Source organism: Paramormyrops kingsleyae, chromosome 2 (assembly GCF_048594095.1).
Source record: "Paramormyrops kingsleyae isolate MSU_618 chromosome 2, PKINGS_0.4, whole genome shotgun sequence".
NCBI classification, from domain to species: domain Eukaryota; kingdom Metazoa; phylum Chordata; class Actinopteri; order Osteoglossiformes; family Mormyridae; genus Paramormyrops; species Paramormyrops kingsleyae.
Genome location: NC_132798.1, coordinates 1,688,308 through 1,713,348, shown reverse-complemented (window position 1 = coordinate 1,713,348; position 25,041 = coordinate 1,688,308). Strand labels below are relative to the sequence as shown.

The window sequence follows — 25,041 nt, the reverse complement described above, 5'->3', positions numbered from 1 at the left end:
AAAACCAAAAAACCTTGTGAATGCACATGGACGATGGATGACGGGTACCCGAGCACCCTGCGGATTTTGAAGGTTCTTTTCTGTTTAAAATTAACATTTATACAATTAATGTATATAACATTCCATAGAATGAAGGTAACCATCAGAAATATATAACCGAGGGATAAAATTACATTTGTACAAAAATAGACTTTTTCGTTAATGTATATTTTTTTTTTCTTTTTTGTTACTGCTAAACTGCTACAACAAATGCAGTGACTGTTGGGGCTTCACCTGATCCATAATTAAGTAAATTAACCAAAAAGAAAATGAAATCGAAACAAACACTAATTTCTGACCTCAGGCATCTAACAGAGAACAGCGCAACTTGTGCTACTGGGACTGTCAGACCGCTGCTCCTCGAGCTTCCGGGGGCTCCTGTTGGCCACTTCCCAGTCAAACACACTCCAGGATTGGTGCACGTTTCTCACGCTGGTAGCTACTGCTACAACTGGACGCGTGATAGAAAGATTCTCACTAAACCTTTAAGTTCCTGAGTGACCCAGCTACTGATAAACACGCTGAGCAGCCTGTGTCCTGCTTATGTCGCCTCATGACCATAGCGCTGTTTACACCTTGTCTTAAAATGCGTCTTGGGTGAACACAAGTGGACTATCACGTCTCTCCAAGGTGACGAGCAGACCACTTGTGTTCAGATTTCATTACTGCCCCGCACACAGTTATTGTCCTTGTCCTTGTTGGGGACGCATCCAGGACACACTAGCATTTACGCTACAAAAGATACGTGTTCCAAACCACATCAGCAAGTGGTTTGAGTGATTGTTTCCCAGTGCATCTTGGTGGTTCTTTACACTTAACAACTAATTAGCGTAGTTCACATTAGCGCCCACGATGCTTTTAAAATCTAGTGTAAACAGGGCCGATAACTATGACCGCGGCTGTTTTCCATTCTCTCGTTCGCTGGCTGCACCCAAATTGCACCCCCTGACCCTGTCCTCCACCGCAGGCATGGCTGTTCCATGTCAGCATAAAACAAGTGCAAGTTATTACAGTCAGATGGATAACAGACTCTCGTCCTGTTCATTCTGAGCACAAAACGGTATATTGCGCTGAACTCGTGTCCATTCTGGGGAAATAAAAATACCATACGAGACTCTCATAATGCCTCTGTCTTGGACACGTGCAGGATATTGACTAAGCACATCTTCAAATCAATCCATCTTCTAACAGTTTATTCAGTACAGAGTTGTGGGGCATGAATTTTGTGTTAATTTGGGAATCATAACTTGTTTTGTGTCAGCTTGCTGAAAAGTCAGCTTTCAGATGCCATGTTATGTTTTCTGGTATCACACTGTGATCATCGTCTGAAATGCGCAAAAGCATCCAGCGGGTTGTCTGTCGTTTTTGTGCAAACAGGATAGTTCTATTTTCAGACACTGATGTCCCCCTACTACATACCCCTGCCAGGTTGCTGTCGCTTGTATGCGGCATGAATCTTCTTTTTAAAACGCATGAAACAAGTCAGCTGACAAATGAAATTTGGCCCCACAGTTGTCCAGAAGTGGGGGCACACTGGCACTGCTTCCCCACTGGGGTGTCACAGTGTACCTGTGTTTGTGCAGCCACAGTGCGACCCTGTGTTAAGGGATGTTATTTGCTCAGCAGGGGGTGTGACGGGGGACTGCACAGCCTTCCCCCCAGCAGAGCATGTGCCAACCAATCAGAAAGGTCAGCACGGGTGGGGGAGGGGCTACAGGAGCCGGTCCGCGGTCATTTACAGGGGTTACATCCTGCAGGTGGCATTTACAGGTTGCTAGCTTCACTGGGTAGAAGAGAACAAACATAAAGTAATCAGAGATAAAGGCCACAAAACAAACAAACAGAAAGGTGTCTGAAGACTGCAAAACACATCTTGATGAATGCTGCGATTCTATCCCCATTGCTAGCATATATCAGTTGTTTAACACTTAGATCTCTATATAAATATACACACTTATACATATAGACAAAATAGCTTTGTGCATGTATAAAGCATATTTATGAATTCATTTCTTTAACCGTCTCTTTTAGGAGTTTTCTGCCGTACACCAATATGGCTTTTTAACCTCTGGCTAAACCATCTGCTGATTTTTGTAACACCTGTTAGGTGTCCATCTATTCACATGAGAGAAAAGACAAGGAGTGGTATGATTGGTTGAATCTGGATTTAGTCAGCATGGTTGCAAACTGTTAATGATTAGTGCTTTTAAATTTATAATGAAAGGCTAGTCACATCTACAGAACGAACCCTAGACAAGAGATTTATTTGAGGGAGATTACACGATCCCACTACTTGCAATTTACAAATTTCAAAAATATACTTGTAGCTCCCTCTGAGTTTCTGGCTGGTGAGTTACTGCCAATGAAGGTAAACACTGGTAGGATCTAGTTACAATAGTGAACTGAGAAAGCATTCATTCACACGCTCTGCAGTGCTAGTCTGTGAGTGTGAGAACTGCCAATAATCTCATTCTAAAATTTAACATTTTAATGGAAATAATTTTCAAAATACATTAAAAACATAAAAATACTGACAAGTTCCTTTTTAAAAGAAAATTGGACAAGTTATTCTTTGAAACAACTTTAGAAACTTTTTTTGTTGTTGTATATACCTGAGGTAAAACTGTTTGATTTGCGAAAGCCTTGCAACGCTTCTGACTGTGAGACCATCTAAGTATTTATCTGATTTGCAGCTGTTCTCCTTGACGAGCTAAATTGCATTGTTCATTCTGTTCCACTAGAGGGCAGTAAAAGCTCTCAGTTTCCTGAAATGTCCCTGAGCCCAGTCAGAGTTTTCATCGAATACTGCCTTGATGCACAGCTTCACAGCTGAGCACTCCTTAAGCTTGGTTGCGTCAGATAAAAACTATCCCGTGGATGATCTTTGGAAATGACAGATGCATAGTTTCGCCACAGCAGCACGAAAGTGAATAATATGGTCAGAGACACACGATCACCTTCCCCAGTGCCTCCCAAACCTCTCCTTCAGCACCGGCAGCCGTTGCATATGTTTGCTACATTTGGGCTCCGGAACAGTTTATGCACCTAATCACGGGCTTGAAGATGAGCTGACGTGTTATCGTTAGATTGTCTGGTGGTAGAATTTGGAGAAACATACAGAAAGGCTGGAGATGCATCAGGAAAGGCTTGAGAGCCACTGACCTGCACATCTCTACAAACAAACCATCTTCGCAAAAGAGCCCTAACGGTCTCGTCAGGTGAAGGCCCTGTGCTTTGATCCCCTGAGCAGGGGGGCGGTGACTCACCCATTCCGCTCCTTCACCAGTCCATGCGCTCCTGCATTACCCACCTACTCCTGGCTCCGTCCTTATTTCATACGGAGAGTTAAGTGCCAAGAACATAAAGCTTTCCTTCCTAAGAGCACAGGTCCCACCCAGCACTCCTCCAGTCACTGGCTAACCCAGCAGAGATCACACTAACAGATCACACCAAATGCCGGTCGCGTCACGAAACATGCGCCTTCAATACTGTGTCTGGCTGTGACGTATGACTTGTAACAAGTTACAGTGTAGCGAGGCTCCCATGCGGGGCCGCAGGGAGGGATCCGGAGGTTAGCGGTCACAGTCTATTGAGGTACTGTGGAGTTTTGATCTTGCAGAGAGAAGTAGGGGGGGAGGGATGAATCTGCTCCAGACCAAATGTGGGCAGTGGCTCATGGTTAAAGGGCAGAGAAAGTGCATGAATGTCGCAAGCCTGCAGAACCGTGCGCAGAAGAGTCCCCGGGTCGCTGTGGGTCGGCTAGCATGGCATCGTCTCCCCCGGAAACCGAGGCCAGAGCTCATCTCGTGCTCCCAGCCCGGGGAGCTAATCCATCTCCTTAGAAGACAGCCGTGTCACAGTCGCCGTGATGTGGGTTTGGAGCCCCCCTCACACCTTGCACAGTCAGGACGGTCCGCCTCCCTGAGGCTGGGCTGGTCAGCGGCTCCCTCTGCTGGTCGGAGCAGTGTCCTACGTTTTCAGGGTCCGGTCCCAGGAGTCAGAAAGGAGACCCGACCTCCTCTTCTCGTAAAGTCTGATTGGCCTGCAGAGAAACTCACCGTGTACGGCCATCAGATGAGGCGTACCAGGCTGCCACTCTAAAACTCCCTGTAAATAACGAGATTGTCCAAATACTTATCCTACTTTGAGCTTGGGATCAGCGCACACATTTCCATTCTATGCAATATCTGTTTCTGCTCCGTGACATTTTTTTCTTAATAAAAAAGGGTCTCAGATATTTCAATTTGCAGATTTGAATCCCTTGTTCTCATTTTTCATGAGCTATATAATCGCAAATCTATTCTTTTATACATTGTAAAAAAAAACAGACCCATAAACATAATGAACTCCTCTGAAACATGAAAAAAAAAACAATGAGGGAGATCCTGGGTGTTTCCATAGGGCATCAGGAAACCGTCCGCTGTCGTGCAGGGAAGCCTGGGCACTGGGCCGGCCTCCGCTTTAGGTCATTTGGTGTGGCGCTTCCAGCATCTCCATTAAGAAGGTGTCGATGGGTGTGTCTCCGATTAGCTTGAAGAAGAACAGGTGCTCCAGACACTTGAGGCCGATAGAGCGCAGGGCAGGCAACCGCAGGAGGAGTTTGGCAAACCTGGCCGCAGAGTGACAAGCAGCGTACATGTTAGCCACTAGAGGGCAGCTTTGGGTTCAGTCCCACACGTGGTTTGAAGAAATAAATACAAACAGTACCTTACAAATTTGATTAAACAAACTGTGGCTCTGTAACAAATCAGATTAAACTAAGTAAACTTTGGTAATGAGAAATGACAAGGCCAGTATTGGTTCCTGTTTTGTTATACATAAACAACTACTTGGTGGATTTTTAAAAATCCATCATTAAATGGGCTTCTTGACTTCTGGGCCGAAAGAAAAATAAAATAAAATAAAATAAAATAAATGTCATCAAAAATGCACTGGGAAGGAATGGGTCGCATTAGACATGGTTTGCATGTAAATGCGTGAAGTGTGAGGAGGAGAGATCCAAAGATCAGAGTATTTGATCCAAACTGCAAAACATGTGACCTACAGGGCAGAACATGTGACCCAAAGAGCAGAGCACATGAGCCAATGAGTGAAACACTCACCTCCCAGGCTGGTCTGGGTACTTCTGTTTACAGTAAGCCTCCAGTGAAGCGTACACTTTCTCCCTCAGTGCCTCCACCTCGCCAGGGTTCGACAGACCTTTGGAGTCTAGGAAATGGATCGGACGAGCCACACACTGCTCAGTATGCAAGCATACTATGGCGACGGAATTGACATTTTCCTACTGAGCCCTTGTAAAACATGACTGAGAGTAAAGAGGTCTCTCAGCTACTGGTAACGATGCTTTTTGGCTAAGACCTACTTTATGGTTACCATGGAAAGAGGTAATAATTAACCTGGATGATGCTGATACTTGACAGGCTTGAGGAGAAGAATAAGCTTCACCAAAGACTGATGCTGAGGAACTTTAATTTGATATAATCAGTTTAATTATCCCCAAACAAAGACAGGCTATAAAATATAACACAGTTGTACACTAAAGCTTTATTTTCTAGCATTTCTGCCAAACGAAAGGCCTCATCCCCATATTGTGTGGAACATAAGGCAATGATTAGTTGCACTGATTGCGCATCACTTGTGACCAGTCTATGGATATAAAACATTATAAAGGGCCGCTGTAATGGGTAAATATAAACACCACATAATTGCAGTGAGAATCATTTTCCAGCCGTGGGTTTTCGTGTGTGCTGGAGACGCCATCTGCTTTACTCAGCGCATACGGCTGATAGGTAGAGAGTATGTGATGCCATATCAGGATGGTTACTATCTAACTGCTGTGGGATGTGGATGGTCTCATTTAGAAATCTTGCTCCTCGTGAAAGAATTACAATCACAAATAAAGGCTTTAAAGATTACTCGAATCTGTGAATGTTATCTCTCTGAGTATGGAGAATTTCTGTTTGGTGGAGATGTTTTCAGAGACACTTGGTTAGACACACCAAGCTGTGGTCAGTGAATCTACTGTAAACCAAGTTGTTCCTTAATAGACATCCTTTGCTCAGCAAGGTCAGTGTGTACCATGGTGTGTGAAACTAAGAAGCCCTTAAGTCCAAACTCGCCCTTAAGCAGCTTTTTTTCCAGGGATTGTACTTGGAAAGGGGGGTTTGTCACATGTCTCTATGATTTCTGTAGAAGAAGGTTCTGGACAAAGAAATGAGTGCTGCTACTGTACCAGTTTCATAATAATAACAATAGTAAAAATGTTACAAATAGGTATTGGTGCCACATGAATTTGAATATGTACTTTTATAAGCTGAATAAACAAAGGAAATTAGTGGTCTCACAAGGTGGAAAAGCAGAATCCAGCAGGGGGGGTGCAGGGGGATGGGGTGTAATTACCATAATGTAAGCTGCACGGTACCTCTGCGGACACCCCAGACAAAAGCGCTCCAGCGGACGGCTGGGAACGGCTTATCTGGCATTAAAAGGGACTTTGGGGGAAGCTTCATTTGAAAAGTAGGCCATCAAAATCAATTTTGCTCAAAAGTATGATCAAAAGGAAAAGGAGAGCGGCCTGTCTTGGAAGAACGCTGCTCGCATAACAATAGTCCTCGGGGGTGCGCACCTCTCTGACAGAGGCGTCTGCTCCAAGGGACCACCTGTCTGGCACCTGTGTTACTGAGCGAGCCTTGTTATATTAACATATCAATACCAACCTCAAGGAAAGGTGGGTATTTAACAGGCTTTGGAACTGGGACAAGGATTGGGGCTGGTATTGTGCTTGTATCTTGAAAGTTCGTATTCTGAGCTCATGTGGCAGTAAATGGTAATATGATCTACATGTCATATATTTATATACAGTTTTGGCTTGAAGTCATAGAGGATGTGAGAGACGCAGGAGCTGCTCTGCTTGCTTTGTACTCGTCTCTGACCAGGAGACATCGCTTGGCCTTGGACGTGATAACCAGTACAGATAGAGTAGAGAAGAGTGGGATGTGCTTGCAGCCTGATGGGGCCACGAGCACCTTGGGCCATTGATCTTCTCATCCTTCCTTATGAAACAGTTTCTGTGTGTTTACCTTAGAGGCCCCTGCCTCTTGAAATAAATAGTAATACAGTCTAATCACCGCCCCCCCCACGGATAAAGTGGCATCTGGCATACCTGGATTGAAGAGCACGATCGCACGCAGGCACCCCAGCTCGCTCTTGTCCATTTGCATGTCTCTCATCTTGGACACCAGCTCTGTCAACACCCTGTCGCCACCCAAATGAGAGAAGCGAGGCATGAGACAGTCCTGACGTAAACGTTATAGCTTTTATCCTGGAAATCATGGCACATTAAATGTCATCATTTGAATAGATCATTGCTACTGTATCCACCTATAAAATTCCAAAGAGTTTCAAATAAAGATATATGCAGTGATAGTATTTTTCATCAAACTACATTGATGTCCGCAATTAAAAACTGACTTGTTTTTAACAAACATCAAAGTAAAAAGGAAAGCAACAATTCTTTTGTTGCCTGAGAATTTTTTGTTCAATAAAAAGGTAAAAATACACATTTAAAAAAATCTGTGCTCAGGGACACTGTTGAAGGTAGCATTGTACATGATGTTGAATAATTATTCAGATGCAGTAGAAATACAACAGATTCGCAGAGTTACCAACAGCCATGCCGGCAGGCGCTCCACTTATTTATCTTACATATGGCTGTGAAACAACCTCCATGGGGGGGGGGGGACCTGTCACTCTTTAATCATGCTATAAGACAACAACACCGATGAACCGACATGGCAGAATAGCCTGGAAAAAACTGCACTATGTAAATCCAGTACCTGCCATCCGTAATCAATCAAAAGCGAGAGATTTCCAAAGAGCGGTTCTTTATTATACAATGCCTTTAATTAGTGGCATAATATAAAACTAAAATAGGCATGCCGCCCACACATGGCGATTCCTCTGGGGTTCTGCCAGGGTGTGATCTAGTTCAGTGGTTCCCAGCCGTGGCATGCTACATTTTGGGCTCAATTAATTTGGCTGATTTGCACTGTTGATTAAATCTAGACCATGATTTGCTATAACCTTGATATCTCAGTAGTTACACAGCCCTCAACAGTAAAGTAAACTGAAAAATAAAATAAAATAATTTTGAGATTTAGTATATTTTTGGTATGTATAAACCTTTTAATGAAGAACTTAAATTTTATTCGGCAATGTGATATGCTATAGATTTATTCTTTTATAGCAGCTGAAACTAAAACTGGCATATGCAGAACTGCTGATCTAGTTTTCTCAGCACTCAAGATTTATACAGGTATATAAATATTAATTCAAAAACATATATTAATACTGAAAGGTATACAAATATTTTTGACCACTGTGGACAAGAGCAGACTGTAAATGCATTACTCATGTGTAAACTCCTTATCGGTGTCGGTGAGCAATTACAACAGTTTCAACTAGCAAGATATGAAGCCTGCAGCTAAGGTGCTATATTAAATAAATCATCACCAAACAGGATCAGACATTAAAATTTCAGTTTTGCCTGATTTGTTTTACTTATGTACCCTAAATACCTGTACAAATCAGTGTCTAGTTTAATTAAGATTCAATTACTTAATTGATTTTTTTCAATCAATGCATTTTAATTCATGTAAATAGCTTATTCTGTCTATTTAAACTAATTTCTTTAGTCCCAAAGAACAGGCAGAATAAAGCAATTATGTGTTTAAGGTATTCTGTATTGGTCATGTGTAATAGCTCCCATCAGCAGATGAACAAAGAGGCATCATCACACTTAAAGCTTTTGTCTTTAATGCAAAGATGCGATCCATTAATCGAAATGTGTGGAAAAAATGAACCAAGCCTCTTATGAAAGTCATAATGCATGTATTGTCTAATAAGGGCATTTCAGCCTTAGCTTGTGAGCAACACACTGGTTTTTGGGATGCGTTTTGGCGGGGACACTCAACCTAACTTATGCACAAAATGACTGGCAATTTCCTACTGGACTATGCTGGTGTCTGTCCAGAACAAGACAACACAGAACGGTGAAAGACGTCCACCTGTCAAAAATGGCGCCCACTCCGGCACTGTGGGCGCTGTTGCGATGCACATGAAGGCCTGTGGCCAGCAGAATGCCGTCCTTCACCGCTATGGAGCGGTGTGAGAACGAGGCAATGAGGAGTTCATTCCACCCTGGAGAGAGAGGGAGAGAGAGAGAGAGAGATCCGGCTGAGCACAAAGTACAGAAGATTAGCATCAACAAGTGGTCTACTGCTTAGGGAATCTGCCTTTCTACCCTAGAATGAGGTCATCTAGCTGATCTTCAATAAACAGTAATGATAGCACATATGCAGTCTATGGCATAGACAGGTCACACTAGGTGGACCTCTAACCAAAACACCATTAGGTGACATCCATCCATCACCTAACCGATTAGCTTGGTCAGGGATGAAGTTGTCTGGAGAAAATTTAGATACAACTCCATGGATGACATGACAGTCCATTACATGACCATACATGCGCACGAGCAGATATGTAATCATATACAAATCTTTATGGGGACCACTCATTCACACACACACACACACACACACACACACACACACAATCATACTTAATTGAGAGATGTAGGTACAGAGCTCCTTTAACTGTTTTGCCTAGCAACACCCCCCCCCCCTATCTGAGTCCTGTGAATCTCCTTGGATGCTTTCGTCTGCGAGACAGCAGAACTAAACTGGTTATTAATAGAGCTAGAGAGTTTGGGAGAATATGATTTGAGACACAGGTCTTCCACACGACGTGACGGCAATCTGAAGAAGCTGAGTTTACTGCTGATGCCCTGCCTGTATTTCCAAAAGAAACAAAGCACTCAAAGGTGACAGAATCCCCTTTCAGGAGGAATTTTAAAATCGGTGCATTCATCTTTATTAAAATAAAAAAGATTTCATGCTGTTTAAAATGATCAACATAAGACTTAGAGTAATTAACATTAAGTTGCGAAATGGGTTCTCTGTTAGTAAATCTGTATACAGAAGACATTAGATTTAATAGATGATTACAGGAATTCAGGGAAAGGGACCTATTTGCAGTGCGCCTGTAAAGTCATCCCCTGTGAAGAGCGGTGTCACTGCCACTCAAGCTACTCACAGCACATCCATCAGCATCCAACAGTTAGAGATAAGTAGGGAGTTAGTTAGCACTAACTGTACTCGTTGGCATATTAAAGCTTTGGTGGGTGCATTCCGGATGATTTTAATGTCAAACATATGACACCATAAACATAAACGATACAAGGCCCCATTTTGAAAAAGCACACTCTATGCTTAAAGAGTAAACAGCATTAACGCTCACTGGAAACAGCCGGCGTGCTCATGTTGTGAATGCGGATCACGTCTGTAGTGACCGCGGTTTCTGGCGAGCGTGTGGCTGAACATGGTCCGGCTAAATAAAGTTTAATGTCAGCTGCTCTCAGTCTGGAGCCTGACTATGAGTATTGGGTGAACAGGGTGGTCTGCTGGTACACAAACAGATTAATAACCTGAGTCACATTATGATATCGCAATGAGGCATTGCAGGAGACTAACTTAACTTACTTAATTACCTGCTCAGACGGGGACATGAAGACCAAATGTTTGGGCCACGACTTACGAGCTAATATTGTCTGACTTGTGAGTAATATCTTACTTCTGCAGCAAAAGGGGATCAAAATTTTATAAAACTGCAATGGGAAAAATATAGCTATTGGCTGTAAAGATAGCCAGGCTGCGCAGGGGAGGAATCGGCCATCCCCAGAGGGCCTGTGTGATTTGGTGAGGAGACAGAGCCTTTGCAGCTGAGTAGGTGTGTGTTTGTTTAGCGTGAATAATGAATAATACACCTTTACACTGAGTCGGCGGTGAGGTGTGTGGAGCTGGCAGGCAGGTGTAAATCCACACACCGAACTGTTAAAGATCTCCCCAGGGAGACATGCAATGCAGGAGGGGAAGCAGAACCCGACGCTGGAAAGCACAGAAAGACACAAAGCACTGGATCCTGACGCGCATACAAACCTTTCCTATCTATACATTCTGCTAAACAGTCTTAAATAAGAGCGCCCAGTACGGTTCAGGTATGCAGTATTTCCTTGTGAATCTCATAAGACTTTGCTTCCCAAAGACATAAGTTTGTAGAGTCTGAAAAAATAAATTCATGTGCCACAAACTCTTATTTTGGGATAACAAATGATAAATGCACTAAATGTAATCTATCATACAATAAACCACTGCACCACTCGGTCACCCGGGTCTCAACTATGTCTTTAAAATGCCAGATATTTAATGTGCGATGTTTATACTGTAGCATCTTTAACTATATCAATGATCGCAGACTAATCAATTGTGATTCGGGCATTTATTATTATTATTATTATTATTATTATTATTATTATTATTATTATGATTACTGACCAATCCTCTGACAAGATGTGACTGACAGCGACTACTATTTGTGAGGAGCTGACTCTACTCTGATGTGAGAAACCATTACTCGTTATAACCATTACAGGCCGTAGGTTATTTGCTGTGACTGAGGATACAGGGCAATGTTACTCTGGGGCCAGATGCCTGAAATGTGTGAAAGGTCTTTGTGAAGGGACAGTGAAACTTGTCCTGCTGCTCCATTCTACTTCTTATCCTAGTTTACGGTTCTACAACCTTGATGTCTGGCTCAGATTTAGACTACAGGGAGTCAGAGTCTGAGAAGGAGATCCTAGAACCCTCTTTGTACCGGTTAACAAGTTCACTTGCATTTGTAAACATCTATAACCACGTCAGGGGAGACATTAGGTTTGATTGGTGGGATTCTTTGTAATTTATTTAACTTTGTTCTTTGACAATCTTTAAAGTAAAAATATGCAAACTGGTGCATTAAGGTCTTGGAGGCATTGATCAAAAAATATATGAATTTCTTTTTGAAATGACACTTGTGTGCAGGGAGGTGACACAGAGGGTGAGGGTAGGTGGGCCGGCAGTACCTGCTCGTAAGAGGATGACCTGGTCGTCCAAGGGGAGCTCCGAAAAGTGCGGGATCCGCTTAGCCCACTCGACAAGGGTGAAGAGCTGCTTGTCAGCCGCCTGGCAGATGTTTGTGACCGGATCATTGGGCTGAGGAGGCAGACAGCCAGTCATACAGACAGTCAAACAGGCAGCCAGACAGACCAACAGACAGCCAAACAGACAGACAGACCGATGGCCAAAAAGACAGAGCCGGTCAGAGAGATAGCCGGACAGGCAGACAGAGAGACAGACAGGCAGATGGACACCCAAACAGACAGACAGGCAAACAGACAGACAGATAGTCAGACACACAGGCAAACAGACAGAGCTGGTCAGATAGATAGGCAGACAGGCAAACAGACAGACAGACCGATGGCCAAAAAGACAGAGGCGGTCAGAGAGATAGCCGGACAGGCAGACAGAGAGACAGACAGCCAGACAGACAGCCAAACAGACAGAGCTGGTCGGATAGACAGGCAAACAGACAGACAGGTAGTCAGACAGACAGACAAATAGACAGAGCTGGTCAGATGGACAGGCAGACAGAGAGACAGACAGCCAGCCAGACACCCAAAGAGACAGACAGTCAAACAGACAGGCAGACAGACAGCCAAACAGACAGAGCCGGTCAGATAGACAGCCAGACAGGCAAACAGACAGACAACAAGCAGACAGGCAGCCTGCGAAATAGTCAGACTTAACTGCAGACAGACAGATAGACAGACAGACAGGCAGCCAGACAGACAGGGGGGCATCAGGCAAACAGCCGAGAGGCATGAGCCGCCAGAGGCTGCGGCGTGTCCTCATTTGCCGAGGCTGTGCGGCGTGTCGTTACGAGCTGCTTTTCCCTGGGGATGTTCATTTGGAATTAATAATTGCTAAAAATCAGTGAGAAAATCACAGCATGGCACAGCGGCGCATGTTCCATCCAAATTAATTTCTCTACTAGCTGTTACAAAAGAGTAATTCCACAATAAGGATTTCCTATGTAACATATTGGAGAAATGGGCGACCTTGGGCGATTCTGCTCTGCGCGGCAGACAGCAAACATCACGATGAAGAAAGTGAGTGAAAATCTGGGACACTGGTATACAGACACGAGCTGCATAGCTAAATGTATGTGTAATGCTGCCATGTATTCCTATGTAAATGTATGGCAAACAGCAGACCTTGGTCTGTCTGAGGCCAGGTGTTCAGACCCAAAGCCCAACAGCACAAGAAAACTCTCCTCAGAAAGGTGAGGCACCCGAAGGGTAAAAAGGCATTTCGGAAAAACAGTCTGCAGTAAATACAAATAGGAATATCTGTAAGTAGCTAGCTACTGAAGGAAGTCATAGCGTCATAGCAGCGTCGTAACCTCCATGTGTCGACTGACCGCATCAGAACCACCTAAAATTTGGTGTTTTGCTGAGCATTAATGTTTGAATATGGCACAGTGGTGCACTGGTTAGCACTGTTGCTTCACACCTTTGGGACCAGGGTTAGACTCTCCATGTGTTCCGTGTGTGTGGAGCTTACAGGGTCAGACTCTCCATGTGTTCCATGTGTGTGGAGCATACAGGGTCAGACTCTCCATGTGTTCCGTGTGTGTGGAGCTTACAGGGTTAGACTCTCCATGTGTTCCGTGTGTGTGGAGCTTACAGGGTTAGACTCTCCATGTGTTCCATGTGTGTGGAGCTTACAGGGTTAGACTCTCCATGTTATCCATGTGTGGAGCTTACAGGGTTAGACTCTCCCCCAGGTTCCATGTGTGTGGAGCTTACAGGGTTAGACTCTCCATGTGTTCCATGTGTGTGGAGCTTACAGGGTTAGACTCTCCATGTGTTCCATGTGTGTGGAGCTTACAGGGTTAGACTCTCCATGTGTTCCATGTGTGTGGAGCTTACAGTGTCAGACTCTCCATGTGTTCCATGTGTGTGGAGCTTACAGGGTTAGACTCTCCATGTGTTCCATGTGTGTGGAGCTTACAGGGTTAGACTCTCCATGTGTTCCATGTCTGTGGAGCTTACAGGGTTAGACTCTCCATGTGTTCCATGTGTGTGGAGCTTACAGGGTTGGACTCTCCATGTGTTCCATGTGTGTGGAGCTTACAGGGTTAGACTCTCCATGTGTTCCATGTGTGTGGAGCTTACAGGGTCAGACTCTCCATGTGTTCCATGTGTGTGGAGCTTACAGGGTTAGACTCTCCATGTCTTCCATGTGTGTGGAGCTTACAGGGTTAGACTCTCCCCCAGGTTCCATGTGTGTGGAGCTTACAGGGTTAGACTCTCCATGTGTTCCATGTGTGTGGAGCTTACAGGGTTAGACTCTCCATGTGTTCCATGTGTGTGGAGCTTACAGGGTTAGACTCTCCATGTGTTCCATGTGTGTGGAGCTTACAGGGTTAGACTCTCCCCCAGGTTCCATGTGTGTGGAGCTTACAGGGTTAGACTCTCCATGTGTTCCATGTGTGTGGAGCTTACAGGGTCAGACTCTCCATGTGTTCCATGTGTGCGGAGCTTACAGGGTCAGACTCTCCATGTGTTCCATGTGTGCGGAGCTTACAGGGTCAGACTCTCCATGTGTTCCATGTGTGTGGAGCTTACAGGGTCAGACTCTCCATGTGTTCCATGTGTGTGGAGCTTACAGGGTTAGACTCTCCATGTGTTCCATGTGTGTGGAGCTTACAGGGTCAGACTCTCCCGCAGGTTCCATGTGTGTGGAGCTTACAGGGTTAGACTCTCCATGTGTTCCATGTGTGTGGAGCTTACAGGGTCAGACTCTCCCCCAGGTTCCATGTGTGTGTGGAGCTTACAGGGTCAGACTCTCCCCCAGGTTCCGTGTGTGTGGAGCTTACAGGGTTAGACTCTCCCCCAGGTTCCGTGTGTGTGGAGCTTACAGGGTCAGACTCTCCCCCAGGTTCCGTGTGTGTGTGGAGCTTACAGGGTTAGACTCTCCATGTGTTCCGTGTGTATGGAGCTTACAGGGTTAGACTCTCCATGTGTTCCATGTGTGTGGAGCTTACAGGGTCAGACTCTCCCCCAGGTTCCGTGTGTGTGGAGCTTACAGGGTCAGACTCTCCTCCAGGTTCCGTGTGTGTGTGTGGAGCTTACAGGGTTAGACTCTCCATGTGTTCCGTGTGTGTGGAGCTTTCAGGGTCAGACTCTCCCCCAGGTTCCGTGTGTGTGTGGAGCTTACAGGGTTAGACTCTCCATGTGTTCCGTGTGTATGGAGCTTACAGGGTTAGACTCTCCATGTGTTCCATGTGTGTGGAGCTTACAGGGTCAGACTCTCCCCCAGGTTCCGTGTGTGTGGAGCTTACAGGGTCAGACTCTCCTCCAGGTTCCGTGTGTGTGTGTGGAGCTTACAGGGTTAGACTCTCCATGTGTTCCATGTGTGTGGAGCTTACAGGGTTAGACTCTCCATGTGTTCCATGTGTGTGGAGCTTACAGGGTTAGACTCTCCATGTGTTCCATGTGTGAGGAGTTTACAGGGTTAGACTCTCCATGTGTTCCATGTGTGTGGAGCTTACAGGGTCAGACTCTCCCCCAGGTTCCGTGTGTGTGGAGCTTACAGGGTCAGACTCTCCCCCAGGTTCCGTGTGTGTGGAGCTTACAGGGTCAGACTCTCCCCCAGGTTCCGTGTGTGTGGAGCTTACAGGGTCAGACTCTCACCCCGGGTTCCGTGTGTGTGGAGCTTACAGGGTCAGACTCTCCCACAGGTTCCGTGTGTGTGTGGAGCTTACAGGGTTAGACTCTCCATGTGTTCCATGTGTGTGCAGCTTACAGGGTTAGACACTCCCCCAGGTTCCGTGTGTGTGGAGCTTACAGGGTCAGACTCTCCCCCAGGTTCTGTGTGCGTGGAGCTTACAGGGTTAGACTCTCCATGTGTTCCATGTGTGTGCAGCTTACAGGGTTAGACTCTCCCCCAGGTTCCGTGTGTGTAGAGCTTACAGGGTCAGACTCTCCCCCAGGTTCTGTGTGTGTGGAGCTTACAGGGTCAGACTCTCCCCCAGGTTCCGTGTGTGTGGAGCTTACAGGGTCAGACTCTCCCCCAGGTTCCGTGTGTGTGCAGCTTACAGGGTCAGACTCTCCCCCAGGTTCCGTGTGTCTGCAGCTTACAGGGTCAGACTCTCACCCAGGTTCCGTGTGTGTGGAGCTTACAGGGTTAGTCTCTCCCCCAGGTTCCATGTGTGTGGAGCTTACAGGGTCAGACTCTCCCCCAGGTTCTGTGTGTGTGGAGCTTACAGGGTTAGACTCTCCCCCAGGTTCTGTGTGTGTGGAGCTTACAGGGTTAGACTCTCCCCCAGGTTCTGTGTGTGTGGAGCTTACAGGGTTAGACTCTCGTATCGTCGTGGGGTTTCCTCCGGGTACTCTTGTTTCCTCCCACAGTCCCAAAACTTGCTAAGGTAAACTAGTTACCAAATTGCCCGTAGGTGTGTGACTCTGCCCTGCAATGGGTTTCCACCCCATCCTGAACTGTTCATTGCCTTGTGCCCAAAGGCTTCGGACCCCCCCACGACCCTGAAGAGGACAAGCAATTACAGAAGATGGATGGACAATGTCTGAATATTAAACGTACATTCATGTCTAACTGTTTAGTTTGAGCAGGTCTGACACCACAAAAACTCACCATGCACTTTGGTAGGCAAAAAAAAAAGCAGAGAATTGCCAATGGAGCTACGGAGCGCACTTTGGCTCTGTTTACACTTGGTGTTAAAATGCGTCTTGGGTGATCAGATCACAAGCAGACAGCGCTAAATACAAGTGTAAAGAACCACCAAGATGTGATCCGTGAGCACTAGTAGTGGTGGTCTGGAATGCAGCTAACCACATATCTTTTGTCACATAAACGCTAATGTGTCCTGGATGTGTCCCCGAAAAGGATGTTACAATAACTGTGCACGGGTCAGTAATAAAATCTGAACACAAGTGGTCTGCCGGACACCTTGGAGATACATGATAGACACAGATGTAAATGGTTATGAGTCCCGACGGTCCACTTGTGATCCGATCACCCAAGAGGCATTTTAAGACAACACGTAAACAGGGCCAATGAGAAGCATTGCCGGTTTAATGATAATGACAACTGATTGATATTCAGAACGAGTGAAATGGCAAAAGACTTTTCGACCACTTTCACTTCTTTAAGCTTCACAGTCTTAAGGATCCAAACTTCAAATGAAGTTTCTCCGAGGAGATTAAACTAAGACGAGCGTTTTATCCATAGCTGACTTGCTCTATCTTTCTTCCAGGCTCCTTTAGCTACCTGTCACTGGTGTTTACTGGGGCAGTGAGCTGGTTATCCGAATGTTAGCTGCACCGCACCGGAAATCCCCAGTACTCACACTTCAAATGGCAAGTGAATTCAGTGCAGAAGGATTCAGGAAAGACATTATTGTTTTTCAGAAGTGACACTGTGTTCTGGGAGCGATTTTCATATGCCAGTGACATCATCAGCCATCTGGTTATTTGAACAACAGAATATATATTGATTTAGCCAGTATGTTAACATTTTATGAAGAACACAGCTTAACGCATGATCATAGAAATAAAATGCTTAATTAATTCATGAAGTTATGAATACAGAAAAGTATACACCATAAAACCAAGGTCTGCTGTATGTCCCCAGTATATAAGTAATTTCCCAGAGTTTCCATTGAACACCAGAGCTCATATGAAATCATGGATGGTTCTGTAATTTGCTGTGTATATGTGACCTTCCATTCACTGTGTCCACTTGGCAAAGTGAGTCCTGACGGAAAAATCAGCCCCTTGCGCGTAATGAACGGGTCGCACTCAAAACAAAATTCACACATATTAAACAAATACAAGTGGTGATACCACAACACAGCTCTCAAAACACAGCTCTGCAACACAGCTCTCAAAACACAGCCCTGCAACACAGCTCTCAAAACACAGCTCTGCAACACAGCTCTCAAAACACAGCTCTGCAACACAGCTCTCAAAACACTTCAGATGAAACTACAATGTTAGCGACTGGCTAATGATTAACATGTTGGTACGCAACGTTAAAAACGTACCTTGTGGGTTGACTGTGATATAGCCCTTTCATGCTTTCAGCTTCCAGGCCCTCTTACCAATTAATACAATACAAATATGACTTTGTTTACTCTATATTTTACTCAAAAATCTTTCCTTGCACAGATGTTGAATGTAATATAGACCCTAGTTTCCAAGTTATTCTCCCCATATTTATCTAACAGTTTTGACAAAAGAAACTATCAAAATATACACTACCATGTCACATATCATGCCAAATCCTCAGCCAATGCAAGAAGTATTACATGAAATACGAAAACAGAAGGGAAAGACAAAGGCATTCAACTTCTTAGTAATGACTGTTTAACTACATGCTACGAGATAAATGCATTTCATTCAGCTTGACCAAATTCTAGCGATTAAGTGACAGTGTGGATTCTTCTTGACACCAACTCTGATTAATTATGACATGGGGGGCTGGCGCCTAACGACTCAGACAGAAACTTAGTGGGACTATGCTGAGTCTCCGGCAACAAACGGCACAACATTCTGCGTCTATACAGGGAAATTCCGGGACAAGGATCGCCAATTCATCTGACTAACATTCACTTGCGTAAACCAATGAGTGAAACCTGCAGACTTTAACAACTTCAAACACAGAGGAGGGCGACTAATTAGAACAGAACACAGCAGCTACGTTTATATGTTAAAACGATCAGCTGGGTAGAATTTGATAGATAAAAATTTGCAGGTTGCTCTGTTTGATCCAATTGAATTCTGGTGGGACAGTTACATGTTTCCAGCACACTACTTGCAAAATGACCAATCACGTCGGAGGCGCTGGTGAATGTGACTCAAAGTGTCTCACCTCAGTCATGTCTGCATCGCGCTTATCCCACTGACCCTGTGGGGCTGCTGAGTTGGACGGGAGTCTCCAGTGTTAGAGTGCTTTAGTATGTAGCAGCTGCTAGCAGGTCCACTGAGCCCCCCTTAATGTCAGCTTTCACAATGTACATTTCCATCAGCTCAGAAATAGCACCCATTTACTCGCATAACAGTCGCTGCCCTTCCGACTTCTTTTCCCATTTCTGCACGAGAACATCCCCAGAGCTCGTCTGCTCTCCCTGCTTCCCCTGATCCCCTCCTCCTCCCCACATCCTCCGTCTTCATCTGTGAAAGCAAACTGGACTGAGTCATCTCGCTGCACACATTCCTGCATTCCCTCCAGTTTCTACTGACAGAAAATCCTGTGAAATGGAGCTTCAGGCAGAAGCGCGAGGGAATCCTGCTAAAAGTAAATTTAAATGTCTAAGAAATTCAGCTCGTGTTTACGTTGCGGGTATGAAGGACAATTGAAGAGACTTTAGTCGGTTATTTTGGGAGTCAGACGCTGAGAATGTGTGAAGAACTTGCATTTCCAATTTCCACCAGCGAGTGTCAGGACCAGGCAGTACTCTGCCATAAACCACACCAAAAAGCAAACACCAGCAAATCCTTTCTTTGTTTGAAAAACCGCCAGAGTCTGTAAGATTGGTGAAATAATCTGCCGGCTCATGCACATCATTAAGTGCTACTGGTTATTTCTTACCTAATTTAACAACAGAGATCTACAGCCCCACCCAGCAGCTACATCTGAAAGGTCTTGGCAATGTCAGATGGAAAAAAGTAGGATTTATTGAATTATTACTGAAACATACTACACACCGCATTCAGCAAATTAAATGAGCTCAAATGCTAAATGAGTTCAATGGTAGATCATCGCAGGAATCTGGAGGATGTCACCATAAATCAAGTCCCTCCTTACAAGTCTTCATTATACGTTGTTAAGCCAGGACTACCGAATTATCTAGCAAGCTTTCCTTTGATGTTCCAGAGGACTTAAATGTGTCTGGCACCTTTTGATGAACCATCCTCTTAAACCACCAATTGCTCTGCAACTTTACAGTACAATATCACACCTGGAGGTAATGAGAACTGCAGTGAAGGAGGTCGGCGAGGCCTAAAAATGGAAAAGACCCTTCGAGGCAAAAGGAACTCACCGAGTTTGAAGGCATGCCCAGACTCCCCTCAGTGTACATCTCCGTCTTCGGTTCCACGGCCAGCTCCGCTTCTAGGATCTTCTCCACGGGCATGTCTTCGTTGGCACTGCTGGTGGACTCCACCTCATTTTCGCTGCGTTCCTTCGCCCGCTGCCGCTCCTCCTGAACAGCTGCATTTGACAAGAGCGCCTCTGGTCACACACACCTTCATGATTCTAGAGTCTAGTCTCTAGTTCTTGGCTATTTCTGTGCAATGAGCCCATTTTTTGGGGGTTTTACCAGAACGCCAGTGGCAGTCACTAAGATTAAAGGTACATCTCTAAGGTCTGACTTTTAATTATTTATAAATAATTATTGCACTGCTTGGGGTTTTTTGAAACCTTAATTCAAGTAAAATTAAACAACTTTAAATAGCTAGTGATTTTCCATAAAAAAACAAGCACAATCGACAGTAAAAATGTCTCTGGTTGATTAGTTTGCCAGTCATGTCCTCTGGCGACACAGGAAGTGGTTTTTGAGCGGAGCAGACATTGTGTGCAGGGCGCTGGGCTTTGCTCAGCGGAGGCAGCGGTAACCACAGACCCGCCCTCTGCGGTCGGAGAAGGAGAAAGCTGCTTATGCTTCTAGGTCTCACTCCGCACCCGAGTGAGAACCCCCTCCGTCTTTCCGTAAAACTTCTCCCTCCACTCTGCCTGTGTAGGAGTTAATGAAACACGTGGGGAATTCTGGAGGCCGCCGTCGGCTGAGGTCACCGGTGTCTGGCTATGGGGTCAGCTTAAGGGTACGGTTTTGGTCATAAGTCACCCTGGGGTAAAGATGGAGGAATTCACAAGAGGAAATCGTGTTAGCATTTTCCTCTGAGGGGGAGGGTATGCGCTCATTTATTCCTAGCAATATGTGTTCTGTAGAATTTCATCTAGATGCATTTAGCTGATTATTCTTTGTTTATGGCAGGTGTAACAAGACAATTAACAGTGTAAGTAACTTGACAAATGCTTCTGCTCACAGTTTCATGATAAATCAGCTTAGCAGGGAGTTGCCGCTCTCAGTGTAAGTGAACGGCATTGGGCCTGTGCTCTGCTGCTTTAAAGTGGGACCCCCGCAAACCGCTGCTGCACCTAGAGCGGACAGGGAGTTGCTTCCTCTGACCATGTCCGAGGGATGTTATGTGTATTTAGGGCGAGGCGGGGTAACGGGAAGAGGAAATTAGCCATCCTTTCTCAAAGCCACATGCACCCCAGGAAGGTGTATGAATGCACATGTGCACGCTCTTTGTGTGTGTGCGTGTGTGTGTGTGTGTGTATTTTCTACTCTTCAGCAGCAAGGCGTCGTTTGACAGAGATGCTTAGGAATCGAGCTGAGAGAATCTTCCATGTGACGTCCACAACCGACATTTTGTCTTTGCTGTGAAGCCCGCAGACCGGCTATCTCACGAACCTCATGCGGAATGCAGGCTACAGCAGAGACACTGGTCAGAGTAGAGATGCTATGGTCCTGAGCTGCTCGGTGCAGCACGGCTCTGCCCGCTCCAGCAAATGCCATACCTTCCCTCTTCATGCCCATGGCCAGACACTTCTGATAGCGGCAGTACTGGCATCGGTTCCGTTGCCGCTTGTCGATCATACAGTCCTTGTTGTCTCGGCAGGTGTAGGTCAAGTCTTTCCTCACCGTCCTCTTGAAGAAACCCTTGCATCCCTCACAGCTGTATACGCCATAGTGTTTCCCTGCAAGAAGTCACAAGGTGAATCTTACACAAGCAGCACTGCATAGGTTGGACACGGTGAAAGACAATGATCAGACGTTAACCTCATGTAAACCCGAGTAAACTGACTTATATAACTTGGCAGAAGCAAACCAGGTTGAATGTTACTGAGCTTCACAGTCCTATGTCTACTTTCACAGGCCTCTACCATTTTCTTCTGGACCAGTGCCACACCTTCACTTTCGCAGCCAATTGTGGGAATTTAGACCAACTAATAAAAAACTGGAAGAATCAGAGAATGATTCCTCAAGCACAGTTTTGTTGATGTGTCACCAACTCCCACAGCCCTGGTGGTGGTTTGTAAGGGGCTCGGTGCTCTCACGGTGCTCTAACGGTGCTCTCACGGTGCTCTAACGGTGCTCTAACGGTGCTCTAACGGTGCTCTCACGGTGCTCTCACGGTGCTCTCACGGTGGTCTAACGGTGCTCTAACGGTGCTCTAACGGTGCTCTCACGGTGCTCTAACGGTGCTCTCTCGGTGCTCTAACGGTGCTCTCACGGTGCTCTAACGGTGCTCTAACGGTGCTCTAACGGTGCTCTCTCGGTGCTCTCACGGTGCTCTAACGGTGCTCTCACGGTGCTCTCTCGGTGCTCTGACGGTGCTCTGATGGTGCTCTCACGGTGCTCTCACCCGAGGAGCGATCCCCACAGATGGCACAGATGTGCTTGGTGTGTGAGAGCGCGGTACTTGAGGGCTGAGCCGGGACCTTCATGACTCCGTTCAGACCCAGCTGGGGCTTGATGTCCTCGGAGCTGCTGACTGGGTTCATGGGGGAGTTCAGCTGAGGCACAAATGCAGAACGATGGGTTAGATATGTGACTAACCGTGGGACTGACTCAGGGCAAGACATACTGGCTTTGGGGGGAAAGCATATAGGAGTAATACAGACATTCAGAATTAGGGAGAAGCACCCTTTCTGATCTGCTAAAACGTATGTGCTCACTGCACTGCTAAAGCCCCCCCCTCCCCATGCAAATAGCTGCGGATGGAAAATGGAAGTAATAACAAAAACACCAACAACTACGGACAAGCAAAGGGCAGCAAAAGGATTACAGTGCCACGGTTAGAGCTCCAATGTCAGGTCTCTCTTCTCCAAAGCAGACGGGTGAAGGAGGCATCTCTGCTGTTTAAAGACCCTCAGCTCAGCTCATAAGGCCATTTAAACGCCGCTCCACTGGCTTCGGCTAACACACAAAAGAAAACAGGCCTATCCACTTCGAGACAAAAAAACACACACGGCACCTGTTCAAATCAACCATCGTAAAAGCAAAAATCTCATGATTTATTTAAATTATTAAGTCCAGCATAAGAAATGTGGGTGTAAAACTTAACAGGCAAATGCAACATTTAACAGCAAAGTCCCCAGAATAAAGCAACACTACGATTTCAGAGAGGAGGGAAAAAAAAAAACAAAAGCCAAAGCATTTTCCAAAACGCTCATTCTCTGCTCTCTGAAGAGGTGGCTTGTTATTGTGTCACTTCTTCCTGTTAATAGTGTTTCTCTACAGCAGTCTGTAAATAAGCACGGAGCTACCGGCTTGCATTCTCGGGAAGCAGGGGCATTTTCAGAGACTCTTTAGTCTGAGCCAGGGACATGCAACAGCTCTACAACCCCCCCCCCACCCCCTTAAAAATGAAGGAGAGATCACATTCACAGGCTAATGTAAACCGTGTATCTAATGACCTGGGCAGGATGAAGAGGGGCCCTCGTGTTCTCCACAGAGAAGGCCACACACAGGGGTGAGAGATCCCGGTCCTGCAAGCAGACACCCAACCCACCCGGCACCCGGCATCTGTCCAACCCTTTGATTTTTTTCCCCCAGTTCAGTTTCTCATCTCTCCCAGCCCTGGACCGACCCCCCCCCCCCCCTGTTCGTTTAAGACAGGGCTGCTGGTAAGATGGATAATGTACATAGTATGTTTTCACATGACATGAGAAAAAAAAACAGCCTGTAGGACGGGGCTGTAGAAAGATAATGCCAGTTATCTGCTCAGCCTGTCGCAGCCAGACATATAAAGAGAAGATAAACACACTCATTCTGTTATTTACCTTTGCTTGACATACGACGAGGCTTCCTGCCTACTGCCATCAGATCTGTCCCCGCAGGTAGGAAGACAAGCTCTTCGAATAGACAGCCGTGTACGCAAACCTGACCCAAATTTTCCTAATGAAAATCTAATGAGGCCTTTTTACAGTGAAGTGTCTTGGAGTGCAGGGACGTGGCCCAAATACTCAGGGGCTAGTTTAGCGCAGAACGTATTTGGAAGCCGACCAGAAAGCTTAGAGCTAATCATGTTAAAGATATGGAAATTGTGCAATAGCAAACGGTTTTTATGCAAATGTTTACATATAATTTCCAAAGCAAAAGCATCTGAGCGTAACTGGCTCGTTGTTTCGTGAACTGAAGGTTGCCTCCTAAATGATGCCAATTAACATTCCAGCTCGAGAGCTGCTGCTGTACCCCAGGTACAGCCTCTCTAACTGTATACAGAAGAACATAGAGAATGTGACCTGGATCCATGCGATTTGAGAACCGCAGAAAGTCGCTATTCTCTCCAACAAACAGACATGCATATTCAATCAGTTTCTAATGATGCCATGATAATAACTAAAACAGTTACTAAAAGTTTCAGCTGCAGCATGGACTCAACCCCTTATTGCCAGAAGAGCTGGGGAAATTTGTCAATAAATAATATCCACTAGGGAAGAACAGAAATAGATAACATTCATTGAATATTCTCTTCATTAAAATATTCTGCATCACCCACACATACCTGACTGTGCTGCATGTATAATGTATATGTTCTGATTCTAACTACATGTTCCTATTTAATGTGGATTTCCAATGAATTATTAATTATCCATCCATCCCACCATCCATCCATATCTGTGAAGACAGCCTACAATCCGACAGACATGAGGCAGGACTTGCCCTGGCTAAGATTCCAGTTTGCCAGAGGCTTCATGAACATATATACTATTAACTGGGGACACCCCTCCCCCAGCAGCATGTCTTTGGACTGGGAGAGGAACTGGGAGCTAACATGGGGGGGCATGCAAACCTTCATATAAGAGCCAAAGCCGCAACAGAAACACGGCTGCACCGATACCACCGGAGCACCGCGGTTCCCACCGGAGCACCGCGGTTCCCATGGTGATGTCACAACATGTTCTCGAAAGA

The 25,041-nt window shown here is 45.6% G+C and overlaps 1 protein-coding gene across 4 annotated transcripts in view; it reads right to left on the bottom strand.

Annotated features, from left to right (window-relative positions):
- Nucleotides 1-889: 889 nt before the first annotated feature.
- The window catches only part of rxrab (retinoid x receptor, alpha b), an 87,450-nt gene continuing 63,298 nt past the window's right edge, over nt 890-25,041 (bottom strand). For all 4 annotated transcript variants that reach the window (XM_023809541.2, XM_023809542.2, XM_072703319.1 and 1 more), the window contains 8 exons: nt 22,490-22,640; nt 21,642-21,821; nt 20,098-20,267; nt 12,056-12,185; nt 9,105-9,237; nt 7,202-7,293; nt 5,142-5,247; nt 890-4,648 (listed from right to left, as the gene is read on the bottom strand). In XM_023809541.2, coding sequence (XP_023665309.1) covers nt 4,501-4,648; nt 5,142-5,247; nt 7,202-7,293; nt 9,105-9,237; nt 12,056-12,185; nt 20,098-20,267; nt 21,642-21,821; nt 22,490-22,640 — 1,110 coding nt within the window. In that variant the 3' untranslated portion in view covers nt 890-4,500. The remainder of the gene's footprint in view (nt 4,649-5,141; nt 5,248-7,201; nt 7,294-9,104; nt 9,238-12,055; nt 12,186-20,097; nt 20,268-21,641; nt 21,822-22,489; nt 22,641-25,041) is intronic.